Source organism: Bacillus rossius, chromosome 12 (genome assembly GCF_032445375.1).
Source record: "Bacillus rossius redtenbacheri isolate Brsri chromosome 12, Brsri_v3, whole genome shotgun sequence".
In the NCBI taxonomy this organism is placed as follows: Eukaryota; Metazoa; Arthropoda; class Insecta; order Phasmatodea; family Bacillidae; genus Bacillus; species Bacillus rossius.
Window position 1 is genome coordinate 19,297,269 of NC_086339.1, and position 26,910 is coordinate 19,324,178.

Sequence of the window (26,910 nt, forward strand, 5' to 3'; positions counted from 1 at the left end):
TAATTTTCAAAAATGATCAGATTAGAAGCCTCTGACCACCTCCTGGTTGGACACTTCAAAATTCAAAGTTCTAGTCATAGTTCTGAGTCCCATCTGTCTGTACCTTTGAATATATATACTGTATAGAAGTCGCGAGTGGATAGGATTTACTCTTATGTTTTTCAGAAGCGTATGAGAGCAGCTTGGGAACTTCACCGCTGCAGTGCGCTGCCGTAATGCCCTGTATCGTCTTAGGTTGTTATTTACACGTTAGAGCACAGCACTGTCGCCCGCTGTCATTCCCCGCACCCCCCACCCATCATTCACTGCAGCTCAAGTTCGTTCAACGGGAGGGGGAAGGGGTGTTTGAAGAGTTCGACACTTGTCTGCTAGGGACCACCACAAGTCGATGCCCTAGAGATGGTGGCGATTGCGGCGGTGAATTAACCAACTACCTCAAACCGTATTAGAAATTTTAACCTGGGCTGGCGACTTCTATACAGTATATATATTCAAAGGTCTGTACTGAACCCCGATTCATCCGCCGTCTCTCGTCACGGCGGAGACCGCACGATGTCAACCGTGCTGGAGATGCGCGCCACGACACTCACGGCGGCGAGCACGGGACGGGCCAGCACGTCGTCCGCCTCGACGATGACGCTGGCGAAGAGCACGTCGTCGCGGAAGCGGCCCTCCACCCAGGCGGCGTGCTCGCGCACGGGCGAGGCGAGCGGCAGGAACAGCTGCGCCAGGTCCGCCTGCTCGCGCCACTGCAGCAGGCCGGAGCTGGCGCCCGCCAGCAGCAGCACCGAGGCGGCCATCGCGACCAGCGGGCGCCGGCCCACCAGCCGCCCCAGCCTGCGACACGGGCGCAGGGTGTCCACGAGGAAAAAAAATATTTCGTACCAACTTAGGCGAGAAAAAAGTACTAGATTAGAAAAAAAAAGTACTAAATTATAATTTGTTATGATTTTTAACAATTTAGGAAGTTATTATGACATTGCAATGCTCGAACTTAAATATCACACCACACACACATACATTCCATAGTTTTTTAAAAAATAATTACGCTTAATAATGAAACATATTGGAGTTACAATAATATTATTATATTAAAGAAAAATGTACTAGATCTAGTACGAAAGTACTAACTGTGGAGACCCTGTGTGGGCGGTCCCGCCGGCCACGGGCGAGGAGAAGCAACCACAGGCACGGCCATCTGTACGCAGCGCCTCTGGGCGGTCCCGCCGGACACTGGCGTCTACAGGTCACGATAAAGTAATTAAATTGGAGGACTGGTCATTGAAGAAACTAGAAAAATAGTGTGTGTCCTACTTACATATGCGCTTTAGAAGTCATACTTTTTTTTTGATATATGACAATGACCTATTTTGAAATTTGCCATAACAAAAATTAACACACACACACGAGGGTTGCCTGAAACGTTTCCGACCTCAACATGAAGATGGTAGCACTCATAAACAAAAATTGGGGAATTGCTTTGGAATGTACTCTCTGAAATTTCAGCCATTTCGAAAGTATTTTTTTTTTTTTTTTTTTTTAATAATCGTTTGCGTGAGTCGATGGACAACATTTTCTGTGAAAAAGACCATGAATTGGCCTAAAACCCAAATAATTCCCTCAAAAACTAAAGCCAGACCTGAAAACTAAGGTCTTCCATCATGGCTTACAAAACTTTAATTTTTCTACTAAACAGAATTTTCTCATATCTCAAAATTTAAAATGTATAATCCAAACATTAAAACAATACTTAGTTAACATCCATCTCTCTACAGCATGGATGTCTGATACTATTATAATATTAAAATTAAAGTTCTAACTCTGTATCAATACTATGCAGTAGCATACAAATATACATAAAATTTAATACCAAATACTTAAATGTCCAAAACAATACCTGAAAATAAGATATCATTGAATGTAACCAATAAATTTGCAAAGGCGAACCTTTTAAATTCAACATATTACCAACCATCAACCAACCAAATACAAATATAGCTTTGCACATCAGGCCAAAGAGAAACTAGCTAGAATTTCTAATAAAATAAAGATCCCTAACTGGATTTACTGATAAATTAACATAGTAAAACTTTATAGGTAAGATCTATATGCGCAATGCGTACAATTAAAAGCAAAATAATTTAAGAAGCTAAACTTTTAAGGGGTGGAGAAATTTTAATGGACACTTGTGGTAGTATTAGGCTGACAAATACACTAACTCTAATACCCCATCACTAGGCATAATAGCCTGGTACTATCATATGACATGGCTCGCTCAAAAAAGTATTAACAACGAGCAAGTTTCGCTACTGATAAGCACTTAGAACATTGATTGATCAATCATTGGAACAATAAAAGGTAAACTGTTATTTTTTTTTTATCAGTCATTATAGAATGCTGGCCAGTGAAGCATGAGATTATCGAACTTTGCTCTTTAATTAGTCCTAATATTGATGTGTATGCCAGTATGATATCAGTAAATTATAAGATTTCGAGAGGCGGCATTGTTTTGTATCGTATATGTATTAGTGTTAATGATGTTGTCGTGCCCTGCATTTGGCCTCGGCCCCCTTGTGCGAGTGCTGCATGCTCATCCCTGAAACGAACATGGCCGTCCCAGACACCACAGGGTAATTTTACCTAATATCTATGCCCAAGCTAGTTATCCTGTAAGGTCCTGGCCGTGTATCACCATGTACATTGTTGCGGGCTGTCATACTTTGTAGTTAGTATCTTTATAGTGAAATAAGGAATGGATAAATGCTAGGGATGCAACATCGCTCTTAAAAACATCGATATCATGAACATCGATGTTCAAACGAAAAAGTATCGATGTAAAAAAAACATCGTTCTGACAACCGATACATCGATGTTTTAACCGATGTTTTTGAATATTAAGAAAAACATGCCGAAATGATTAAAATTATAGTATGTATCCAAAAACCATACCTACTACAGGTTCCTGACCACAATATCCACCAACGAGCATACAATCATTCTGAAAGAGTGGAAACTCCCATGTTAAACGCGTGTCACGATAAGCAGACTGCTATCATGGCTGCTATGGAGCGTTTGCAGCGAAGTTGACGCTGGCACGGACAAAATAAGAACTAACAACTTGCGCATGCGCAGTGGGAAGCTGTCACGCACGCACACATTCATGTTTTTTTTTGTTTGTTTATGTTTGGTAGCGGTAACGTAACCATGAAAATGTTTTTTCTTGTCAAAGCATAATGGAGTTTGGATCAGCTTTGGATGTAATACTTATTTGCTGCTAATCTTATGACGTGATATACATGTGGGTTCTAACATGTTACATAATTAATTGCTGCCGCCTCCGTATATTAAAATTATTACGACGCATCGTGACATTGTTTCAAGTTGCAATAGATTTGACATAGGATATTGATATATTCCTTTTGTAAAAACTTGTGGATATCACGAGAATTTTGCTTAAAATGTAAATTACATGCCATAACATAGTAAACGAAATTATTATTAAATATTCTAGAAACTCTCATACAAAAGTACATACACAACTTTTTATCCCAGATTTACAACTTTAATTTACTTACAAATGCTAATTTTAAGGGGAAAGGTTTGGGGAGAAAATAACACCTCTGTTAAAAAGTTTCCCTAATGAATATAAAAACATGTTTACAAACATCAAAAGGGTATACCATATACTAAAAAAATATGTTCTCATCTGGGAATATGAGTTAGCATTCTAATTGAATTGGTATGTACACTATTTAATTAATTAGTATTTTTATGAGTTATATTATCTTGTTTTAGCAGAAAAACCTATATGTGCTATTATTTTAAATATTAATTAACAGAAGTTTTTAACAAATTAGTGGAGCAAAATATTCTGCTTGTCAGGTTACACTACAGGATGATAAAAAAAGGAAATTAGATTAATCAAAAAGTTTTAATGCAAGTGTAGAGAAAGTTTATTTGCAATGTGACACATCAACAATGTAAGAATTTCTGACAGCTATATTTGTGAAGCACCATGGTCACCAATGCAACTACAGTTCAGAAACGACTTTTATCACTCTGATAAGACAAAACACAAATATTTTTAGTCAGGCAGCAAGGCACTGAAATAAATAACATCTTCATAAGTCTCTGTAGTATATACACTCATTTAACAAGTTCTATTAAAACATGAAAATGCAAGCAAAAAAAACCATAAGCTCTCACAAATGAATAATGTGTTAAATGAAAGAATATATTTTACAAAAGTGGCTTATAAAAGTTAACATGTGAACATATAAACTTGACAAATTTAAGCAACCGATATTACACATAATCAATACATGTGTAGGGAAACATGTTGAATATACAATCTCAGAAACAGGATGGTAACAATTAAGGATATGATTCCAGAATAGCAACCAAATAACCAGCGTCATCTTTACCCCTCTTCATAACACAAACTACGTAACCACAAAAAAAAAATTTATTTTAAGAAATATATTAACACCAATGTCAAGTTATAATAAATGTTGATCAATGTCATAACCTACAAAAACGTACAAGAAATGACAAGTGACTTCAATTAAACTTTAGTAACCAATTGAGATTTTTGAAAAAATAAGTTTAGTTTCACGTGACCTACTTGGAGGTATGTTATACGAAAAAATAAGCATAGAAAAAAACCAATCTTCACATAATTGGGCCCCTACTTAGAACCTGTCATAATAAATCCTCCATGTTAGTGAGGGCTGGGTTGTACATGAACTACAATTTAAATTTCAAATATATTACATTTGTTTCTGTGGTTGGCAGTGTCGAACAGTTTCTTAAATATTAACAAAACAAAAGTTATACTGGGAATTTTTCTTTACCTACTTAACATTAAATTGAATACGGACTATTCCATTGTTTCCGCAAAACACAATCCATTTTCCATGCTAAATATTACAATAAATGTGTCAAAATATCATGGGGCTGAACTATAGTGGCAGGCTAATATAGACTATGCACATTTATCTGTAAAAAGGTATACCTTTTCCGAAATTTTAAATAACTCTCAATTGTCCCGTTACATACAAATTTTGCACAATTATAATCGAGTGTGAAAATAACGGTATATGTTTTACCCATATGTATCTCGCAAACCTATCCTAAATTTCTGCCCTGCACATAGGCACATGTGGAAAGTATCATTAAAAACAAAAGTCACCAATAAAAATCCACATGTGACAAAAAGTTATATTCTCAAAGATCTTGATAAATATGTACATTGATTGTTTCGCAGAAGCTGCTAAATTAATGTCTACCAAATTACTCCCGCAACAATTGCCAAGAACTTGTACATAAAAGTTATCATTTTTGTAGTTACTATGAAATTGGAAATCTGTAAACATTTTTATAAATGTTTGTGTTTTCATAGTACTTTCCTCAAGAATTAAATTTTACATATGCAACATAGGATACAATTTTTCCCAGCATTAAATGTAATTTCTTTTCATAAAGGTCAATGGAATTTTTCATTTCTTGTCCGTAGGTATCGTCTATCAACAAGAGCAAAGAAATGAATACGAATGGAACTATTGGATCATTCCCCTTGAGCTAGGGTCGCGGCTCTTTTCATAGGATATTACGGCTTTACAATTCACTGCTCTGCCAGAGCACAAAAACATGCCTAACCAAACCAAACGGCACAATCACAACGCATGTCCTCAACCTGCATGCCACTGCAGTGCAAAGTCTGGCTTTAGTTTCATGTTTTATCAGTAGGTATATCTCCAACTGTGTAAATTAAATATTCCAAATGAAAAATAATTGTTTGTTCGTAGATGCACGTTATTCCAACTTACAAACACAAACAAACACACTACTATGACTACATGTGTCAAATATATAATTACAAGATTACTTATAACTTAAGTAAAACATAGTTTTGAATTTAAAAATAAAAATTATTAATATTTCTGTTAAAAGCTACTTATTTACGTTAATATGTAAAAATATAATTGTCAAAAGTCTCCAGTATGATCTAATATGTTACAACTAGCGATACTTTCCGCTGGCACGGGAATAACAGAAACTACCAAAAAAAAGGCTACATAACATTGCAACCGATTCCTATACCAGTTTCCACAACCCATTTACAGTTGTGTCTCATGCAAAACAAAATAATGTATTAAAAGCAATTGAAAAAAAAATTGGTTGTCTGTAAAGTCAGTTTAAGAAATAATTTCGGCTTTAATCTCTAACCCAGACACTCGTGGTGCACTGGGGCTGAGATTAAAATTCGTTGATAATATTTTACTTTTTTATGTCTTCCATTGCTCAAAATGATATGCACTTGTGGCCTCCGACACGGAATTTTATTTATAATTAATTCATAATAACGCCCCTCGCGATAAACAAAGGAAAATATGTGTTAACGAGTGCCTGGTTGCCGCGGAAGCGGATAGATAGCACGATTCGTTCGGCTCGCGTCCGTCACCGTAGATTACAGCACCGTAGGGGAATAATATGATTTCTTTTTTATAATATAATTTTATAACAAATACACATCCCAAATACACCTATCTTATTTATAATGTGTTACAATATGTTTTTAAACATTGTGCAAAAGATCCCGGGTGTAATTTGAATTATTATGTGTAACTGTAAAACACCATTGTGTGTACAAAAACGTATTTGAAAATTCAACATTACTTTTAAATAACCGTACCGATTGTGCTGAAAATCGGTGGACGCTCGTTAAATTACATAATATTAATAATTCAAACAACGAAAACATGAATGAAAAGTCAAATCGATGGTTGTTCCAATGGAGTGGAAAAGAGATGCGGCGCAAGCGTACAATGAGCGTAACGGGACACATCGTAGTGGGTCAATGTGCGTTACGGGAAACTTTTTCGTGCGTGCAGCCGGCGTTCATCGATTTATTAGACGTCACATCAACAAACGGATTTGAAAATTCAACATTACTTTTAAATAACTGTACCGATTGTGCTGAAAATCGGTGGACGATCGTTAAATTACATAATATTAATAATTCAAACGACGAAAACATGATTGAAAAGTCAAATCGATGGTTGTTCCAATCGAGTGGAAGAGAGATGCGGCGCAAGCGTACAATGAGCGTTACGGGACACATCGTAGTGGGACTTGATGTAAGTTTTTGGACATACTCCATTGCTAAGAACTTTTTTTCTGTTTAAGAAAAACTAATAAATAAATAAATAAATAAAACTCAAAAAGGTAAAAAAAAAAAAAAAAAAAAAAATTAAGCAAAAAATTTCTGTTGTCCACACGGATATAAACACCACAAAATATTCCGTAACAGAAATATGGTAAACAAAACAAAGAAAAAAATGTACTAAGAGAACGAAAAAAAACCCCACAAATGATAATGACACAGAAATATTGAACCCAAAAAATTCAGCACAACGGTTGAAACGAAACTAAAACACGACAAAACGAAAAGACGAAACAAACGTTGCGTTACGGGACACTTTTTCGTGCGTGCAGTCGGCATTCATCGATTTATTAGACGTTGTCACGTCAAAAATAAGGAAAAAGCATGAAGTGTATGTGCAGGTTAAAAATGTAACATTAATTTTCTCGATAGAGCTAGCGAGACCGTATCGGTACCAATCACTAGCTTGTATGCAGGGGTGCAACTAAATTTTCAAAAGGGGCGGGGGGGGGGCAATATACCTTTTTATAAAGTATCATCGATCCCCCCTATTGAAGCGGGGGGTCCTCCCCCGGGAAAATTTGTATTTCAAGGTGGAAAATGGTGCTATACAAGCAGTTTTATTATCTAAAAATTGATTACACAGCTAGTGGAAATAACATATCCGACTTGTACAGCACTTTCTTTGCCCCCGTTTGCCCCCACTTCAAGGTTTCAGGGGGGTGGGGGCAAAATACCCTTACCCCCTCTGTTGTGCTTGTATGTACAAGAAGCTATGAAATTGTCCATGAAGTCTGCTCGCTGCTTTTTCCCTATATTTTTCAAATTTTAAATAAAATTCTTATGTAAACAAATTTTTTAAACAGTATTTTTTTTTTTTCCAAATGATTTTACACATCTTAAAGTACTGGGAAAAAATTGATACTGAAATCAACCAAATAGTTCAGTATTTACAACATTTTTGATACCTACTTAAAAATTTTGGTTTTTATAGTAAGTATAGGCAGTTAAAAAAATTGTATCTTGAAAACTAAATGTCGTATAGTAATGTTTTCTATATATTCAATAAATATTCATGAAATGATAGCCAAAATATTATAAAAAACTAGGGTAATTTTAATGATGAACGATGTCGATGTTTTTCGACTTTTTCGTCGATGCATCGGCGATGTATCGCTCTTCAAAACATCGATGCTAACATCGATGTTTCATGAACGATACATCGATGTTTTGAAAACATCGATGTATCGTTTGCATCCCTAATAAGTGCACGAAAAAGACTTCATTTGTGTGGAATTTTTTTACGGAAAATAATGAGTTTGCTAATTGTAATTTGTGTAAACAAAAACTGAGTTATAAATCATCATCGACTAATCTGAAGAAACATTTGAAACGTAAACATTGTAATAGTATGCTCACTAATGTACGTATCTGTTTTTTTTTTTAAATTTTTTTTATAAAATCGTAATCTTTTAATGTATGAAAACACTAGTAGTTACTAATTGTTTTCGGAAAAAAAAGTCCTAATGTTGATTACATCTGTTATTAGTGTCAACTGAGAATTTATTTGCATTTTCATAGCTGTTAGGTGCACAAATATAAATATTATATCTAGTATTAATGTACTTTTTAATATTAAAATTTCATTAGTTTTATTATTGAACGAGTCTGTGCACGCACTGCGCTCTGAGCGTACTTTGATGTGGGACAATAACCAAACGACTCGTAACAATTTCGCTTTGCGCCTCTCCTTCAACGCCTTCCCCTGCGCTTCCTCCCCTACATTATTTCCCTTCTTTATCCCTTATTCGTCGTTCCTGCTCCCTCCCCTTTCACAAGCTCCGCCCAAGTGACCGTCATCTGCGATCGGGTTCTGCGCACATTGGCCGTGGTGGTGTTCCAGGCGAATTCTGAACTGATACTAAACTACCTGATACTTTTCAAGTGTACTCGTTTGCCGTTCCTGATACAGGCGCGTATCAGTGCCAAAGTATCATGTTGGTACTTTTCGACCCACCTCTAACAAATATTATCCTACTCGATAAAGATATGTTTAAAATATAAATGGACCTGGAACAATATAATATCAATCGAAAAAACAGCTACATAAGTGAAACACACATTAGTTACGGTAATCAATTAAAATGTTTCTTAGGGCGCCTCAGGAGACTTATGAATAATTGTGCTTATAGTTTTTAAAACGTTTAGCTCGAAACAAAATTCGGAGGAAACGTTTATGGAAATCTAAGTTTGCACTATTCGTATTATTTTGATTGTATTATGAATTTTGTACTTGTGCCCTTTCGAAAATATGTTTTTATTTTTTTATAAGCTCATATTATATGTTTGCAGTTTATAATTTTATTGAAAATCCCTGGTATTTTTTTTGTATGCATATAACTTATGTTTGTATGCCCGAAAGTATTTTTGGCAGATTTTTAAAGTAACGCCTTTTCAAATTTTATTATATAATTTTTTTTCTGATCGCTTAAATTCTTGCTGCTAAAATTATCGGAAAAAGCATATGCATATTATATATTTTTTTTTGAGAAATATATTTTTTCTTATAATTTATATCAGAAAGAATTTTTTTTGCATTGATGTAAAATTTTTAATAACAATTTCGTGCATATTAAATTAATGTTTGTTATATTAATCATTTTTCAACGGGCGCTCTCGAGTTAATCAATATCAGTTGTTTCGGAATGCTTGGCAGCGTTCTAATTTCCTGGTTTGTTAATTGGTCCAAATATTGCTGTTCGTATCAGTATTATATTAGGAGATAATACGATTCCGAGAGTTGGCACATTTTGACACACTAAATATGCATTGCATTTTACTCATCTATACCTACTGATATTAAAACTGTTCGGAGAAAAAATTATGTGCACTCCATAATAATTATGGAAAAAATAATTAGAAAAATATTTCAAGTATTATATATATTTTTTTAAAGTGTAACATCTTAGCTGTCGGTATACGGCATTTTGGTAGGAGTAATTTTGTGTATGGAACGAAGTTGCATGGAACGGAAATGTGTAACCACGGTGCTGCCATCTGTGGCGGATGGTGCGAACCAAAGTTCACAAAGCCAAAGGGAAACTTTATAGTATTAACTGTTTAATGGATATTAAAATAATATGGAGTATTTTTTTTCGAAAATCAAGTCCAAATAGTGGTTTTGTATTTTTTTCATGTCTTTTTCGTTTTTATCGAGCAGTTTCATTATATAGTTTAAAATTTCGCTCTGCTAATCAAATGATTCAATAGTCGTGTAGCTGCTCCAGCAACGATTTCTATCGGCGGTTGCAGAAACTGGGTATGATTCGCGTCTAGAAATGTAGTTGAAAACACAATTTGCATATATATATATTTATCATGCTCGGCATTACTTTAAAACATTGTACGTTAAATTTAGTTTACGAGTTTTGAATTATAAGTCTATTTGCAACAACATATGTGTTAGATCGTTACCGAGGCTAGATGTTGCACATCTCTGTCGAGTACTGAGTTTTTTTTATTCATGAAGTACACATGTTCTTACTAAATACACACTAACTATATTGGAAATGTCTTGACATTTCTTCACGATTAAAATTGAATTTAATAGAATTTCTGAAGACAAAACTCTTGGTCATTTCCAGTGTAACACTGTAGCGTCGCTTCTCTAAAGGCCTTGTTACACTGTCAATTATTTGCCTCCAATATATCTGACAATAGTTTCAACTAAAGAAGGCAACACAGTGTTGTATGAAATTTTTTTAACCTTTTAATGCTAGTTTTGCATTTTTAATTTTTTTACACGTATAAATTTAGCTCAAGATAATTTTCATTACATTATAAAAATTAATAGTCAGTGATTTTTTTTAAATTTATAAAAACAATTTTATTTTTACTCATTAAATGTTTTAGAATTTGACATTCATATTAACATTACGTATTTTAGTTATTTAACTCTTCGCCATTTTAAAGAATCATTTAAATGGAAACGAATGTCATTGCCGTTTTCGCTAAGCACGATTTTGATTTGGCCGAATGTATCCAATATCCAGCAATACTTTTTAGAACCCGTCCTGTATGAAAAATATTTGATGGAAACTCAAGTCATCCTACTTGTCAAACAAACATGGTTCTGGTAGTGACTTTCTCGGTGACGTCATAACCCTTCACCTTTATTTAACATACCATATTGGAAAGTGTTGGAAGCAAAAATTTTACAGACAGGGCCTGACCGAGATTGAGGAATAGGTAGATCCATATTTAAACTTCACATCTGTGCTATTGAGTGCCCCACTCTTTAACGTTGTACTTTTTTCATTATCTCTGATGAGTCGTCGCCTTGACTTACTCTACCGAGTGTAAATAAATATCACTTAAGAAATTATATATATATATATGATAGGATGTTAGTATGTATGACGTTGATAAACTCAGACAACGTTTGACCGATCGCCATGAAATATGGCACACCGAAGTGTTTTTTTTTCCATGGAGAAGGTTTTATGCTATCCATTTTTTGTAACTCGCCGCTAGATGGTACTGCAGCGCATCAACTTCTATTCCGTTTAACCACTCGCCATGGAAACTGGTATATTATGATGTTCACTGCCCTTAATCCTCAATAACAGCAAATAGTGATAGTGACTGTGGTTAGTATTTGGTGGGCGAATTTAAAATGGAATACCATTTCAAATGCTTTATAGATTCCAGATTACAAACAAATCATCAATTTATATATATATACATAGAGGTCAATAAATAAACACTGCAGGACGTCTGCTAGTGTGTTTATATATAAACACACACAACCTCCTGAAAAGCTGTGGCAGAAGTAGCATTCTCGTCAGCTCAGTAGTTTTAAAGATACAGCCATTTTTCTACGTTCGTGGTTGTCTTCGTTCATTGTTGTTTATGATTAATAAATAAAATTATTGCATCGATGGAGTGCTCCCTCGCCCAAGAAGATTTGGACGAAATCGCACCCCTTTTCCGCCATTTGGTTCTCAATAATTAGCCTCTTTAATAACTACTACGACTTGGAAAATCGACCCCTCCATTGAAATCATTCCCATCGGCGATCGAGCCCGCGACCCCCCGGGAAAATCCTAGCGTTCGGACTTAAATGTCTTCCCGTCGACACAGCCGTTTTGGGTATATTAGTTGGTTATAGAGCCCCACGAAGGAAAGGGATCACGGATTGTGAAACACTGCGCGGCTGAACCTCCGCAACGAGGGACCGCTGGCGCAGCCTCTGCCTCGCTGGACGTGGGTGGAGCAGACAAACTATCCCAGTCTCGGCGCCGAGAGACAGACAAGGCAGGCGGGCCAAGAGGTCGTGGCTCGCCCCCAATTGACGGGAGATCCCCTCCGTCGGTGTTGCTGGAGGGGGGGGGGTCAACGGGGGAGCTGAATTGTTTCCCCTTGGATGGGCAGCCCTTCAGGATTTTTCTGACAGTGGTTAGTTTAGGTTCGGTTAGGTTAGGTCACTTTACAAACTAACCACTGTCAGAAAAATCCTGAAGGGCTGCCCATCCAAGGGGCAACAATTCAGACAACCTTTCAAAAACACCACTGTCAAGAAAAATCCTTAAGGGCTGCCCTTCCAAGGGGCAACAATTCAGACAACCTTTCAAAAACACCACTGTTAAAGATATCCCGATGGGCTGCCCTTCCAAGGGGCAACAATTCAGGATTATAAAATTACGAAAATAGACACATTTTAAGATACTGGAAGGGCTGCCCTTCCAGTCGCTTTACAAAATAACCACTGTCAGAAAAATCCTGAAGGACTGCCCATCCAAGGGGCAACAATTCAAACAACCTTTCAAAAACACTACTGTCAGAAATATCCTGATGGGCTGCCCTTCCAAGGAGCAAGTTTTCAGGATTATTTAAACACTTAAAGAAACATGTTTTCAGAAATTGGATGGGCTGCCCTTCCAGTCGCTGTACAAACAAACCATTGCCAGAAAAATCCTGAAGGGCTGCCCTTCCAAGGGGCAGCATTTCAGTCGCCCCGGGTCAACTAGAGGTGGGAGTGTCCACCACGCCATGGTCGTAATGGATTCACAACCAGACTGCAGTGGAAACCGCACCCGTCCCAATGGACTACGGCGGCAAAAAAAAAAACGCGATCTTTCCATGCGTGCGCGCGTGTGCGATGCTGACCCGTTGCAATTAGTTCGCGCCGGATGCAACTGCAACACCGGAAATGTTTTCGACGTTAGCCGGGCGGGGTCACCTTCACGGGTACGTGAAAAACTATAGTGTTCCAACTGACTGCAGTCTGCCCGAGCCATTCAAATGTGTCTCTGTAAGGAACAAAACCTATCACTGTAAAATGGCTTAAGTGTTGTTACCGTGTCTTAAGTAGAAAACGTATTATTGTGAAAATGGCTTGGTATTGTTTTCGGGGCGCATTTGTCGGCACGTCACGCAGTAAGCTCGTAACACCGACTATAGGTTAATACTGAACTTTAAATTTTTAAAGTCTTAATGTGTTCGTCATTTGTCATTTGTCATTTGTCATTGTGTTGTCCACAATACCTGTCCAGTTTCAGCGTTTGGCCCATCTGTTCGACATCAGTTGATTTAGGCTTATTCACCGAGAATTTAGGTTTTCATTTTTATTTTTTATTTTCCATTCTTGAATTTTTTATCCGTGACAAACAGTGCAAAACTGCAATGGCGTGTTCAAAAAATTGCATTGAATTAAAATTTCGCATTGCATGAATCATTAAAGAACGTAAATAAGTGCTTAGCACTGTTAACTATCCACGTGTAAATGCTTGCTTTGATTGCCACCGTGTCTTAACCCACCCGTGCGTCATATGTAAACCTTTCATACCACGCGAGATCGATCCCAAGGAGACTTCTGTTGACATTAACAACCTCTTGCACGTGTTTTGTTTATCCCGTACGCTACATCTGCATCGTACACTAAGCACATGCTAGTCATTAGCCGCTGAGGTGTTTTTTTTTCCCCCTTGTGCTGCAACACTGAAAAATCCGATTCGGTTAACGGTTTTGATGAAAATGTTTACACTACTTCAAAGTGAATTATGTTCTGTACGAAGTACCTACTTGGTGCCTTTCCCCAAAACAAACCTTTTGAGCACACGATGCCATATCGCCGTATAATTATTTCTCTATCTGCGGATTTTTTTTTTTTTTTGCTATTTAATCATTGTTAACATTATTTGTACAGGGATATAGGCCTTACTACGTATTTTGAAACTGATACCATTACCTTATAAATCAGCATGTTTCGACTGTATGCACCGTTTAAACGGTTAATTCTGGAAACAATCGCACTGCCATCCAAACAAATTAGAAAATGTCAGATGGATTCATCATGTTACATGTTTGCTGTCTTTAGTTTGTATGGATACTTAATTTATTTTTGACGAGAAAATAAATGTTAAATATTTTTTTTATCAGTGATGGGTGTGAACCTTTTCAAAACGGCACCTATTCTAATAATACAATTTTTTCGAGGTAAAACATCTGTAAATTGGATTAAATTATGTAAAAACATAATAACTATTAACATTCTTAATACGGAAATTTCATTTTTTTTTTAATTTTCATAAATGTAATTATGTTATCAGTGAATTATTCATGTGTTTTAATTAGTATTTAATGTAAAATATAAATACTCTGTATGAAACGCTGCGCTACAGCTGGGCAGAACGAACTCTTCGGAGGAGGCAGCCTTGTGAAGAGCTCCATTGTCAGAGACGGGTCGTTACCACAACGCCGAACGTACAATAACTCCGAATGCCATAACGTCAAATGCCAAATTAACCGCAACGCTGACAGCTAGAAAACTGCTGTGTACCACAACGCCGAAATACAGTAACGCCGAAAAATGTTGCTGCGAGGAGGGGGGGGGGGGGAGGGGGGGGCACAGGAGCAAAATGAAAAACAACTGAATGAATTTTTGTGTTTTTCTTAAATGTATCTTAAACGCCGAAATACCACAACCTAACCTAACCTAGGCTAGCCTAACCTAGCCTAACCTAACCTTACCTAACCTAACAGTCCTGCAATGACATTTTTCGGCGTTAATGTATTTCGGCGTTGTGATGCGTCCCCGTCTGAGATGCCACGCCGGAGCTAACTGCACCAGCCGGGGTGACTGACCCGTCTCTCTTCCCTTCTGGCCAGTGGGGAAGCTGCATTTAGAGGCATGTTCGCACATTTGATTTAAAACTATTTTTTTTAATGAAATAACACACCAATAATAATAATGCTTGATTTAAGAATCTCGTGTACCAGTGCATGAATGTCCCAGACATCAAAAGTCCAAGTGAACGACAATACAACTCTGCATCGGCCTTTGTGGAGGGCACGAAATTGTTTGATTATTGAATAATAAAGTGTCCGTCCGTGATTTACGGTAGAATCCTAATGGTAAATGAATAACTTATTATGTTGAATTCGTGATAAAACCGAACCTCTTGCAGCAAAGTTTCCCGAGCGGGAGTTTTTGAATTCAAGTGTCGTTTTACTGTTCTGATCTCGAGTTCCTACCCTGAGCCTAGCCTCGGCAAGGGCATAGAACAGTTCGAGATACGAAACCGACGTCTCTTAATATACACAATTTTATAACTCAAAAATGTAGTTTATCTGTTTGTTCCGGCATAAATAAAAATTACTTGACCGATTTTTATGTGATCATTTTATTCGTAAGATCTTTGGCTAACTCGCACAGTACGCACCGAATTCCACCACTAAGGTGGTGTGAAAATTTTTCAATATGGTTTTCAATAATTAATTGTATCTCCGAAATTAATCTATCTTAGATAAGCTATTTGGTTTCAATATTTTTTTTTACAATCTTACGAAATCTCGTCGTCTAGCTGAGAGTTGTAAAATGGGTAAGGTATTTTTATTAAGAAGAATCCAAATTTCCGAACATACTAGAACCAAGGGCATGAAACTAAGAATGAACAGCATGCATTTAGAGTTACTTTATTTTTTTTAATTGTTTGGGTTCGTCCGTTAAGGGGGTGCAAAGAGAGTAAATTGTGTTTCATTTTAAGGAGTGGCATCGCCAAAGTTAATATATCAGGCAGTAAAATTTTGGGTAAAAAAATGTACATAAAAAACTACACACGATATTTTTCCACTTGATTTTAAGAAGAAAAGTTTTATTTTATGAATCTGCTAGAACTAGAGGTTAGAAAATAAGCCAGAGATCAGACTGTAGTAGGTGGTTTGATTCACTTATTTTCCTGGCTCCTGTTTGTTCACACCAATGCCGGGCCTCACAGACCTGGGAAAAGCCCCCCCCCCCCCCCCCCCCCCCCACAATCCTTCCACGAAACGTTTTCTCTATTGAAAAATATAGCAAACTCAATTATTATAGGATTAAAAAATATAATTACTAAAATGTTTACATCTCATCAGATATTATTCTAACGGATCTTTCAAAGTTATGATGATCGTCCCGTACTCCCATGGTCTGAGGTAAGGAAGCATTACAGCATTGGTCGGCATCCCCCCTCCCCTCTTTTTAAAAAAAAAATCATAAAAAATATTTTCGCAAGGAAACCAACAAAGAGGAAAGAATTTGAAAGCAAGCAGCAGTCATAGAGGTTCTATTCCCCCCTCCCCTCTTTCCCCCTCACGAAATGAAATGTCTGAGCCCGGCCCCTCCTAATTGCGCATCCAGTTTGCTGGGCCTCTGAGAACTCTGAATTGTAGTTCCTGATTTTGTGCAGGTTTAAGTTTTATTAGTGCACACGAACCAGGAGGAGGGAAAGAAGGGGGGTAAATCAAGTGTTTCCAAAAAAAAATCTTTAATAAGAATTTATAAAAATAAAATCCTCTGTGGCCAGGTTCACGATACTGTAGGGACTGATCACGAAAGTCTCGATTTAAGAGTCTCGGAATCAGAAACTTTGCACAAGAAATCTCAGAATTGCTAGTTAATTCTCTCTAAACATAAAAATTGTGTGTTCAAATTAAATGCATTTGATTTTTCCGTTTCAGGCGTCTTGTCAACAACCAAGCCATCAGAGACGGTAACACGCTACGACGCAGACAGGGATATCGAAGAAGGAATGTGTCATGAGCTACAGTGATCTCGTCCTTTGTTTGCAGCGTTCCAATGCAAGATTCCTATCGTTAGCGCTGTCCATGTTTCAGTGTGCTTTGTTGCCAGATATACCCAAAGAGATTAGACATAGCTTTAAAGTAATTAAATTTTTGGATAAAAAAAAGTATTTGAACCATGGTACTATGTAAAGAAAAATTTTTGGAGATGCATTTTCTTGTTGTATTTATTCAAGAGGATCGTCTGATAAATTTCCCATTTTTACTTTTTAAAAAGAAGTAACTGAAAGACTCCATCTTGATTTCCCTTAATACTAATTTTTTTATGATCTACTGTAGCAAAGCACATGATTTAATGCCTTGTTAGTTTTAGTGACAGACTGCGAAATAAAAATTGACGTTTAGCTTTGATTTTTTTCCAGAAAGAATAAAAATGTAGTAATACTGTCAAACACAGTTTTATTGGCTTAGAAAAAAAATGTAAGTTAAAAAAATCAAAAGTTATTTTAAACCACAAAATAAGATGTTTAGTGTCAACAAGCAGGGTAGCATGGACGTGGCAACTGCGGGCGCCATTTAACTCTGTACTGCCAACTAAGGGCGAGACACGCTACAGGAACTTTCTGGAGTGTTTCGGGAAAATGTGTAAAAAAGAATTGGTTGTAAACTCGGTTTACGGATGATAGTTTAACGTGACAACGTCATAACAAAACATTGATGAAATAATTGCATACTTTTATCAATAAAATTGAATCATTTTTATTGAATTATCACTATTTTGTTCCGATACAAAGGAGTGAAATTAAATCTACAATTTAATTGATAAATTTACTTTTATTTGCACTCATTAATTCAAATATGTTTATTACTTTAACGAACAGATTATTTTAACTATAACTTTTATACATGTTTGCTATTTAACTTCTTCCAATCTGTGTTATTCTGTTAAGGATAGGACGATGATTGGAAAAGTAGGAAACGAATGGGAGTGTTTCAAGTTTAATGTGCCTCGAAAAATTCAAATCGATGGTTGTTCCAATCGCGTGGTAGAGAGATAGATGCGGCGCAAGCGTACAATGAGCGTAACGGGACACAGCGTAACGGGACACTTTTTCGTGTGTTCAGCCGGCGTTCATCGATTTATTAGACGTTGTCACGTCCAAAAACCAAACAAACAAACAAATGCTGGTGACTAACCGAGGTTCTAACTGAGGTCCCTCTGCGACACACTTGAGTCCCAGTCGCTCCGTGTCTTACCTATAGAACCAACAACAACTAATCCTATTATCAATAGGCGTTTATTCTAACTTTTCTCCTCTTGATATAGATCCCGAGGGGTATACAAGAAGGAATTTTGTTTTCTAAGTTCTTCGTTCTGTATAATATTATTAACCACTACTTTCTTTTAAATTCTTTTAAATTTGTTTTAAGGGCGAAATTCCATTATATATATATATAATATAGATTATATGATTATATATGATAGAAAGTGTTACCCACAGAACAAAGAGGGAAATAAAGAAGTGCGACTCTTACAGTGCAAACTGAAACGATGTTTCACGCGACATGTGTCGCTATCTGTTGGGCGGGCCCATAACTACCAGCAAATAAAAAATCGGAATAGAGGTTCTCATCATACAAAGTTTTTTTTAATGGGGGACCCTCCGCCAGGGGGGTCCTCCCCGCCAAAATAAAAAAAAAATTTAAAAAGAGAATACAAATGGTTACATGAATGGGAACATTTGGTACAGTTACATAAAAAAGAATTACAATAAATTATAGATACTAGTTAATACGTTTTTTGGTTATATTAAGTTATCTCCTTGGCGGCGCAAAACTAAATTAATCGATGCAAAAATACTTAATGCTGTTTTGTAATAAACCGTCATGTAATAAATAAAGGAGTAGGAGGTGCAAAAACTCATTGTATTACACACCACAAAATTAGTGGCTACCTAAATAGAGTGAATTTTCACTGGTTTGTTTGCCTGATAATATCTTATACATTACTTCTCCTAATAAATTAATGTAGTTATGTCAGCAATATATTATGAAAACTACCATCTAGCGGACGGGCCCATAACTACTTCAAAAAACTAGGTCTCAGTCTCGGTGGAGTTTCTCCCCCGTGGTGTTACCTGTAGAAGCAGTCGTCGAGGTCGGGCAGCGCCGACGAGAGCGCGGCCAGGCACCGCCGCACACCCGACATCGCGCGGCCACTGGTCGGATGGCCGCCGTCGACGAGCTACCGTTGAGAGCTAGGAAGGGGGGGGGGAAGGGGCAATTGTTAGGCATCTGCTCCCCTTCCCCTCCCCCCCTACATCACACCGTCGCCACTTGTACGACCGTCCCAACTCCCCGCGCTCGCGCACTGTTCAGGCCCTTCAGCGCGCTCCGGTGTGGTCCCACGCGTCCGGCGTTAAGGGGCCCGCCTCGTCAGGGGTGTATGTGTGTTAGTGAGGCGGGATGATAAGCGCGACGCTCGATGGTATTTCTAGCGCGGTATCGCCTCTAAGCACAAGGCTCTGAACTGGCGCGCAGTCTTTCGTCGTCACAGTATAACTGTGAAATTTGAGCGGTGACCGTATTTTTATATTACGGGGAAATGAAGATAAAGGTGTAATGCAAGTCCCTTAAGTACTTTCAAGAATCTGTACCACTTGTTTTACACCTAAAAATTAGTCTGAAAACATGCGTTTCAGCCATTTTAACTCTTCTAGAAATACAGTTTAAAAACATGATACAAAATTAAAAGTACTTTTCGGGCCTCAGCGAACTCTTAAATGCTTTTCGTAAACATACCCCACTCGGATATCTTGAGTAGTTTTGAAATCGCGTTGTTTCTCCTGAAGCTCTGCACACTGTGTGTGTGACCAGGTAGGCGGGCCCCTTAAGGCCCCTGCGCACACGACACGCCCGACCGTCCTCGGCCAGGGTGCGTTCCCAATGCAAGCTCCGCCAAAACTAGTCCAGTACAGCAAGAAGTGCCCGTGGCGCGTATTGCTTCAGAAACAGCCCCCCCTGCGTATCAAAGCGTTAGAAGTATCTCCGGTAAGGAACTACTGTAGCTAAGCTTCATTTATGCGGTCCTTGATGAAATGACGGTCATGTCGCACATCACAACGACTTCCGTTGTTGGTTTCGAGACACTAGAGACTTGTAAACAAATAAAAGGGGCCGGGGGGGGGGGGAATATGTGAGCCAGTCTTTCAGTACTCGCCAGTAATGTGTAACCTCGGTAACGAGCAAATTCATGTGTCCTCATGTTGCAAATGAACTTATTAATACGAAAACTCAAGACACTAAATTTAACGTAGAATTATTTTTAAAATAATGCCGTGCGTGATGAATGCACGCAAATCGTGTCTTCAAATAAATTTCTGGACGCGAACCACTCGTAGTTTCCGCACCCGCCGGAAGAATTCTCTGCCGGAGCAGCTACGCCGACTATCAAATCATTCCAGTTGCAGACAGAAATTTTATACTATGTAATGAAACGGTTTGATAAAAAGCAGCAGCAGCAGCATCGTCCCATACGACTTCTGTTCCATTCACGAAGTTACTCCCACCAAATGCCGTGTACCGTCACCGTGTACTGAGAGCTCAGATGTCTCAGTGAGCAGAATTTTTTTTTTTTTAGTTGATAGTGGTCTACATACAGCTTGAAGCCCACGGCCATAGGGTAATGTGTCCTTACTCGAAGCTGTTATCATATCTTATCAATCAAACTCTGTATGTAAATTAACACCCATGCCTTTCCTGGGAATCGAACCCAGAACCCCTCGCACCGCAAGCCGGTGTGCATCCGACCGCGCTACGGAGGGGAAGCCTAAGATGTACATCAAGTTCTTTCCCTGCCCGAACACGCCCGAATATTCACCTTCGGCCAACCTCGGGTTTATTTATACCTATTAATTTATATTTCTCTGTTTATTTTAATGTAGCTATACTAACCTAACTAACCGTCCACAGTGTTTTAAAGTGTTTTAATGTAGCTAACCTAACCGACAACTTTTAATATTTGAATTCATTTTTCCTGCGCAAAAATAAAACGAATCCCGAGGTTGGCCGGAGGTGAATATTCGGGCGTGTTAAGGCAGGGACAGAACTTGATGTACATCTTAGGCTTCTCGTACTGATAGCTGAGATGTCGCAGCGAGCAGAAGACAAATGACAGCAGACTGTTGCGGCCTGCGCGCAAGTCAGGGCCGACAACGCCACACGCGCTACGCCCCGGTGGAGGAAAGTGGCGCGAGGGGAATTGAAGGTTGGATGGTTCGCCAGACCCAGCCGCCCGACTGCCGGATACTCGCGTGTGGGCATGGACATGCATGAGTGCGCTCACAGAGTGTCGCGGCACCACCGGTTCGCAGCTGGTACTTGTAGCAGCGCCGGCAGTGCTGTGTCTAGCTTGCTTGCGGTCACAGGACCTAGCTATGGACACTTGTTTGAGTCAACTGACCCATCCCCTGCCAAAAATTTGCAACACAGAAAAACATAATAAAATAATCCGCACAAAACAACAAAATAAAAAATATGTCCATTAGAAACCGATGGAGAATTGATGCAACAGAAACCAATAAAACGTGTTTTTTTTCCGCATTAAAACCAACAGAAAATCTTATTGTTTCAGATTGCAAATGGAAAATAAAACTGTAACTCTTTAGGTTACAATTTTTAAGACGTTAAAAAGCTAAATAAAATTAATCAATTTTTTTATGAAATAATTTTAAACCATTCCACGCAGTAGCCACCAGCGCTGCCTTTAAACACAAAAATGTTCAGTTATTTATTCAATTTGGGTCTCCTTATCCACACTGCACAAAAATTTCAACAATTCAACTTTGCCAGCTAATTAAATTAAATAAAATAATATTGTTTTGGATTTTGTTGAAGTTCGGCCGCTCAAACAGTCTACGAGTTTAACCGTGTTAAACGTAAATATAAAATTATGACCTGGGATCCTGGGATGGGACACAAACGCCTCAAACTCTTTAAAATATTTGCAAGCCAAACTGGGAAATACAATTCAACGATGATTTCATTTTTTGCTCATTTATTTGAAAGAACTTTTGTATTTGAAATTGATATTTGCGTTCGAATAAATGCGTAAAGTGGTCTACAACCGAATGATCAACAATATCACATTTACACGGGTGTATGCAATGAAATGGCCGTAGCGGAGTTTTGGAGCGGCCCTTGTTTTGTGACAAGCTAAGGCCGGTTTGCACGGACGCGACTTGATTAAACCTGCAAAGTTTTTGCTTACATACGAGATCCGACACCGGACTGAATGCTAAATTCGACGGTTCCAGTGATCAACAGGCGTTGTGTGTGTGTGTGTGTGTGTGTGTGTGTGGATGGAGGAGGGGGGGGGGGAGGACTTGTCCTGGGCGCCTGGTTAAAGAAGTAAAATAAAAGGCGAAGAGTTAAAAAAAAACTTGAAAACAACAACTAATTTTCTGATTTTACCCATCATCGATAATCATGCGATGTCTATAAAATTTTTAATTAAAATTATACGTATATTGTAAACGAATGCAAAAAAGATGTGTGTATGGTACGTTTGTTGCCGTTGGGATAAAAAAATGGAAGGCTGAAGAGGAGGTGGGGCTAAACACTATGTTCTGCCCCGGGCGAAGGAAAGCCCACTTACGTCCCTCGTGGTCGAGAAACTATAACCGTTCATCGTTCTGGTATGCAATGGCGGAGGTATTTAACCTTCACGACCCCCGATTAAACTTGCGCCTCCTTTGGAGATCCCGGCAAGGATCTGCTGGGGGGAAGGAGCCGAAGAAGATTTACAGAGAGTGCAAGTGTAACCAGCCACTCAGCCTGCAGGGCAAGTGAACTTTATGAAGCCAGCCGCCATTAAGGTCTCTAGGGTTAAGAAAGTGGGGGGGGGGGGGGGGGGAGGAACGTTCTCCGGCTAGACACTTCCACGATGTCACAGGTCAAGTGGGGCGAAGAGCTAGTCCAGGCCCCCGAGCTGTGGGAACGATTTTGAACAGAGAAACAACTTTTATTTTTTTTTTTTATTTCCACCTTTTCTCAAGCAGTGATATCGAAATTATAACCTGGACTGAAGTTTACGAGATTTATCATCGAAAATTTACTTAAAGATTCTATGCTTTCAAATGAAATAATGTTAATTCGTTCATTCCCATAAGAAAGTTCTTCAGCCACATATTTTATCGCTAACAAACTCGTTTTTTTTTTTTTCGAACTTCAAATTTTTTTTATACACTTCGTCATTGATGAATTATTTAAAAAAAAATTATGGAGCAATGTGTTTTGTTAGCGTGGTCCATCTGACGGATAGTGTTATAAAAATTTTTAACATACGATACGTAATGCATTTGCCTAGTGTTGTAACCATGGAGGTAGGAATGGCCAGGAGATAGTATTCTGTGACGTAGTTGAAGTCACTTTCAACCGCACCATCGCCATTTTGCAAAACCGCAGAACATTACGGAAAATGTGCTTGACCACATCTGAAGATGGTTAGAATTCACCGTTAAGCATAGTCACGTCTATAAAATACGGTCATTTAGGCCGTTCCAAGATACAAAAAATAAGATTTTAGGTAATTTAATATAGGTACTACAAGTGTTCCCTAACAGTATTTGTGGTGGACGATAGGACAAAGAAAATCCCTTATTTTAAGGAAATGAATTTTATTGTCCTTTTCGTTGTCGGAAGAGGCACCAAGAGTGTTGGTGTGCCAAATGAAACTTTATGATGACGAAATTATCCTGGAATACATTTTGTGCACTTTAATGGCCATAACAAGAAATATTATCGCAACTTAAAAAGTACTTGCAAAAATTAGAACACCACCATTTAATTCGAGTGAAGATACTGTTGTATCTAGGATTTTTGCTTTAACAATATTGTATCGATGGTTGCAAAACGTCTGCTAGAATGAGTTGGAACCAGTTTCTAGCCTCACACAGGGCACCGTTTATCATAACGGTTGCCGATTTGGTTCCTTACTAGAATTCTGTTTGGACGCGTTCTGGAAGACGGCACACGAGTTAGGTTTCGGTTGCTACCTTACCCGAACATCTTGGGCTACCACCCTTAAAACTCTCTCTCTCTCTCTCTCTCTCTCTCTCTCTCTCTATATATATATATATATATATATATATATATATATACACACATATCTTTTTTTTTTTTACACAATTCGAACCCTGCACTCCAAACATGGCGCAGACCATCAGACGTGGCTTCACGCGGTATTCATAATGCAAACAATGGCCACTCCACTTGTTATAACATTGTGCAAAACATTAAACGACGGGTAAGCGCAATGGAACTTGTCAGTGAGGTATAATAGGCCTACATGGCCGATGCCATTTAGAAACTAAATACAATTTAATTTAATCCAGCATTTTTTTTGGCACATTAGCCTGTGTGTTATATCCCGCAGAGAATCCACCCCGTGTCGCTCTGGTTATGCTATATGTTGAAGTTACATACTTAAAAGCAAATTCATTACTGTTTTAGCTCATACCTAACCGATGGTGGCAAGTGGCTGTTTACATACAAGCTAAACTTACGTTTTGTTAGTTTAGTTTTTTTTTTTACTGTAATACTAAATAAGACTATCTGCGTATTAATGTCGCACCTATATTTTTGGCCAGTCATTCCTCATCATTGATTTTTGCACCCTCAAGTTTTTATTTTTTATTTTCTAGTTGTAACTTATTAGTTAAGTTATTTTCCCTGTCAGTTTAGCATTCTATAACTCTCTTGCATTTGTTGGTCTGTCTTAATTATTTTTAACGGCTATTTACTAAACGTAAGTGTAATATATAGGGTGTGAAAATGTGGCGCAAGAGTTTATTGTCGTTATCACTTGCGCGATTGCGCGAAATTTTATAGCAATTATATCACACTTAGTGAATACCTATTTAAAATATTTGTGATTGAATAACAAATAAAATCGAGGTATAGTGTTAAATTTACAGAAATATATCTTGACTAATAGAATCGACGAGAAAATGAAGGAAAAAAGATAAACATGGCGTGTGAGACATGATCTTCATCATGCCCTTTTTTATGTTTGTGCGTTGTGTGTGTGCTCTACTTTTTTGTACAGTGTAGCTCAAGTTAGTTCCCTTTAATAGAGATTCATCAGCTGCTACACTTGGAACAAGGCGGTGCGGTGCAGTGACTAATACACTCACTCGCATTCCGGAGAAACTGCGTTCGAGTCCCTGCTGGTTTCATTTTATTGTGGTACAATAAAAGTGGGCAAAGTATCCTCTTCACTTCCCCCTCTTACAGATGCAAGACAACCTGCGAAAAATTCACAGTTTTTACACATTTGCAGGCAGAATCAACAAGTCTGAGTGAGATATTCCGAGTTCGCTGCAAGGATAACTATGCTGCGAGTCACAAAGGCTCCTGTATTTTATAGGCAGTTTCAGGGATGGAGATTCTTGGTGCCCAAATCTCCTTTCCAGGATTTAAAAGAAAAACAATCCAAAACCTCCTTTCCAGGATAAAAAAAACAAGCGAAGACAGAATAATATAAGTATAGCAACGTTACTGCATAACTAGGGACACCTGTATTTCGCAAATACATTTCGTGTCAAGATATTTCACAAAATACTGTAGCTTTTCTCCTGTGGTCATAGGCTGAGGTCGGTGAGAGGTGTTGTCCCGCTCTTGACGGGGCCAATGAGAATGTGTGGTCACCGTACTGCTGCACCCCTCACAATTTGCCATTACTCTTAGAAAAAGCTACAGTATTTTGTGAAATACCTTGACACGAAATGTATTCGCGAAATACAGGTGTCCCTATGCATAAGGTTACAGAGAGAGATTATTTTGTAAGTATTATTGTAACCGTTAGTGTATTTCCTCCCCATTATATCCCGACATTCCGCTCATACACAGAAGAGGCAGGAACTGTGTATCCAATAAATCTATATCTAATGGCAGTTTGCACACGTGTTACTTGTAAGCATGCCTTTGATACAAACTTCGACATGTGCGTCATTTATTTAATTACACTGATATGTATTATTTTATGACTTGTTTTAACTATAATGTTTACACAATTGAACTATCACTCGTGGCAAAACCCTGGCACGGTTCCTTAACTGCTTTCCAAGGTCGATCCCCTGTCCCAGTATTCCCGGTCTGATTTGTGGTTACCGTTTCTGATAATCACCAGGAGAGATGTTGCGCCCTAATGTAAAAATAATCAGCTGCAACATAGAAAAGTAACAGTCTTTGAAAAAGAACTTGGTCAGTGGGGCCCGTCTACCATGGCGCGACCACTGTGTGCGGAGCTCCAGGAAAAAAAAAAAAAAAAAACACACACACACACGCGCGCGATTTGAAAAATGCTCAAGATATCCAAGCGTTGACAGTTTTCTAAATATCATTTACGAAAACGCTGAGGATAAGTGAGTAGTTCTCTTTCCGTAATTGGTTTTCGAACAATATGTCCAGAGGAGTGAAAATGGCTTAGACGCGTTTTTTTTTTTTTTTTTTTTTTTTAATAATTTTAAGGCATGAAAATCCTGGTTACAGACTCTTGAAAGCACTCAAGGGACTTGCATTACACTTCAATTCTCCGCCAGTGCACAGCCTCGCGCCAGAAGCACAGGCGAGCTTCGCCCTTATCATGCCGTCTCACTCACACAGATACACATGTGACTAGA

The 26,910-nt window shown here is 38.1% G+C and overlaps 1 protein-coding gene across 5 annotated transcripts in view; it reads right to left on the reverse strand.

Moving 5' to 3' along the window:
* Positions 1–19,454, reverse strand: part of LOC134537656 (patched domain-containing protein 3-like) — a 44,289-nt gene extending 24,835 nt beyond the window's left edge. For 2 of the 5 annotated variants that reach the window (XM_063378334.1, XM_063378337.1), the window contains exons 1-3: positions 2,950–6,104; positions 1,132–1,240; positions 591–837 (exon numbers count right to left, since the gene is read on the reverse strand). In XM_063378334.1, the coding sequence (XP_063234404.1) occupies positions 591–837; positions 1,132–1,240; positions 2,950–2,989 (396 nt within the window). In that variant the 5' untranslated portion in view covers positions 2,990–6,104. Of the gene's footprint in view, positions 1–590; positions 838–1,131; positions 1,241–2,949; positions 6,105–19,365 lie in introns of those variants that run through there. The other 3 variants (XM_063378335.1, XM_063378336.1, XM_063378338.1) reach the window with 3 other exon arrangements.
* Between the last annotated feature and the right edge of the window lie 7,456 nt (positions 19,455–26,910).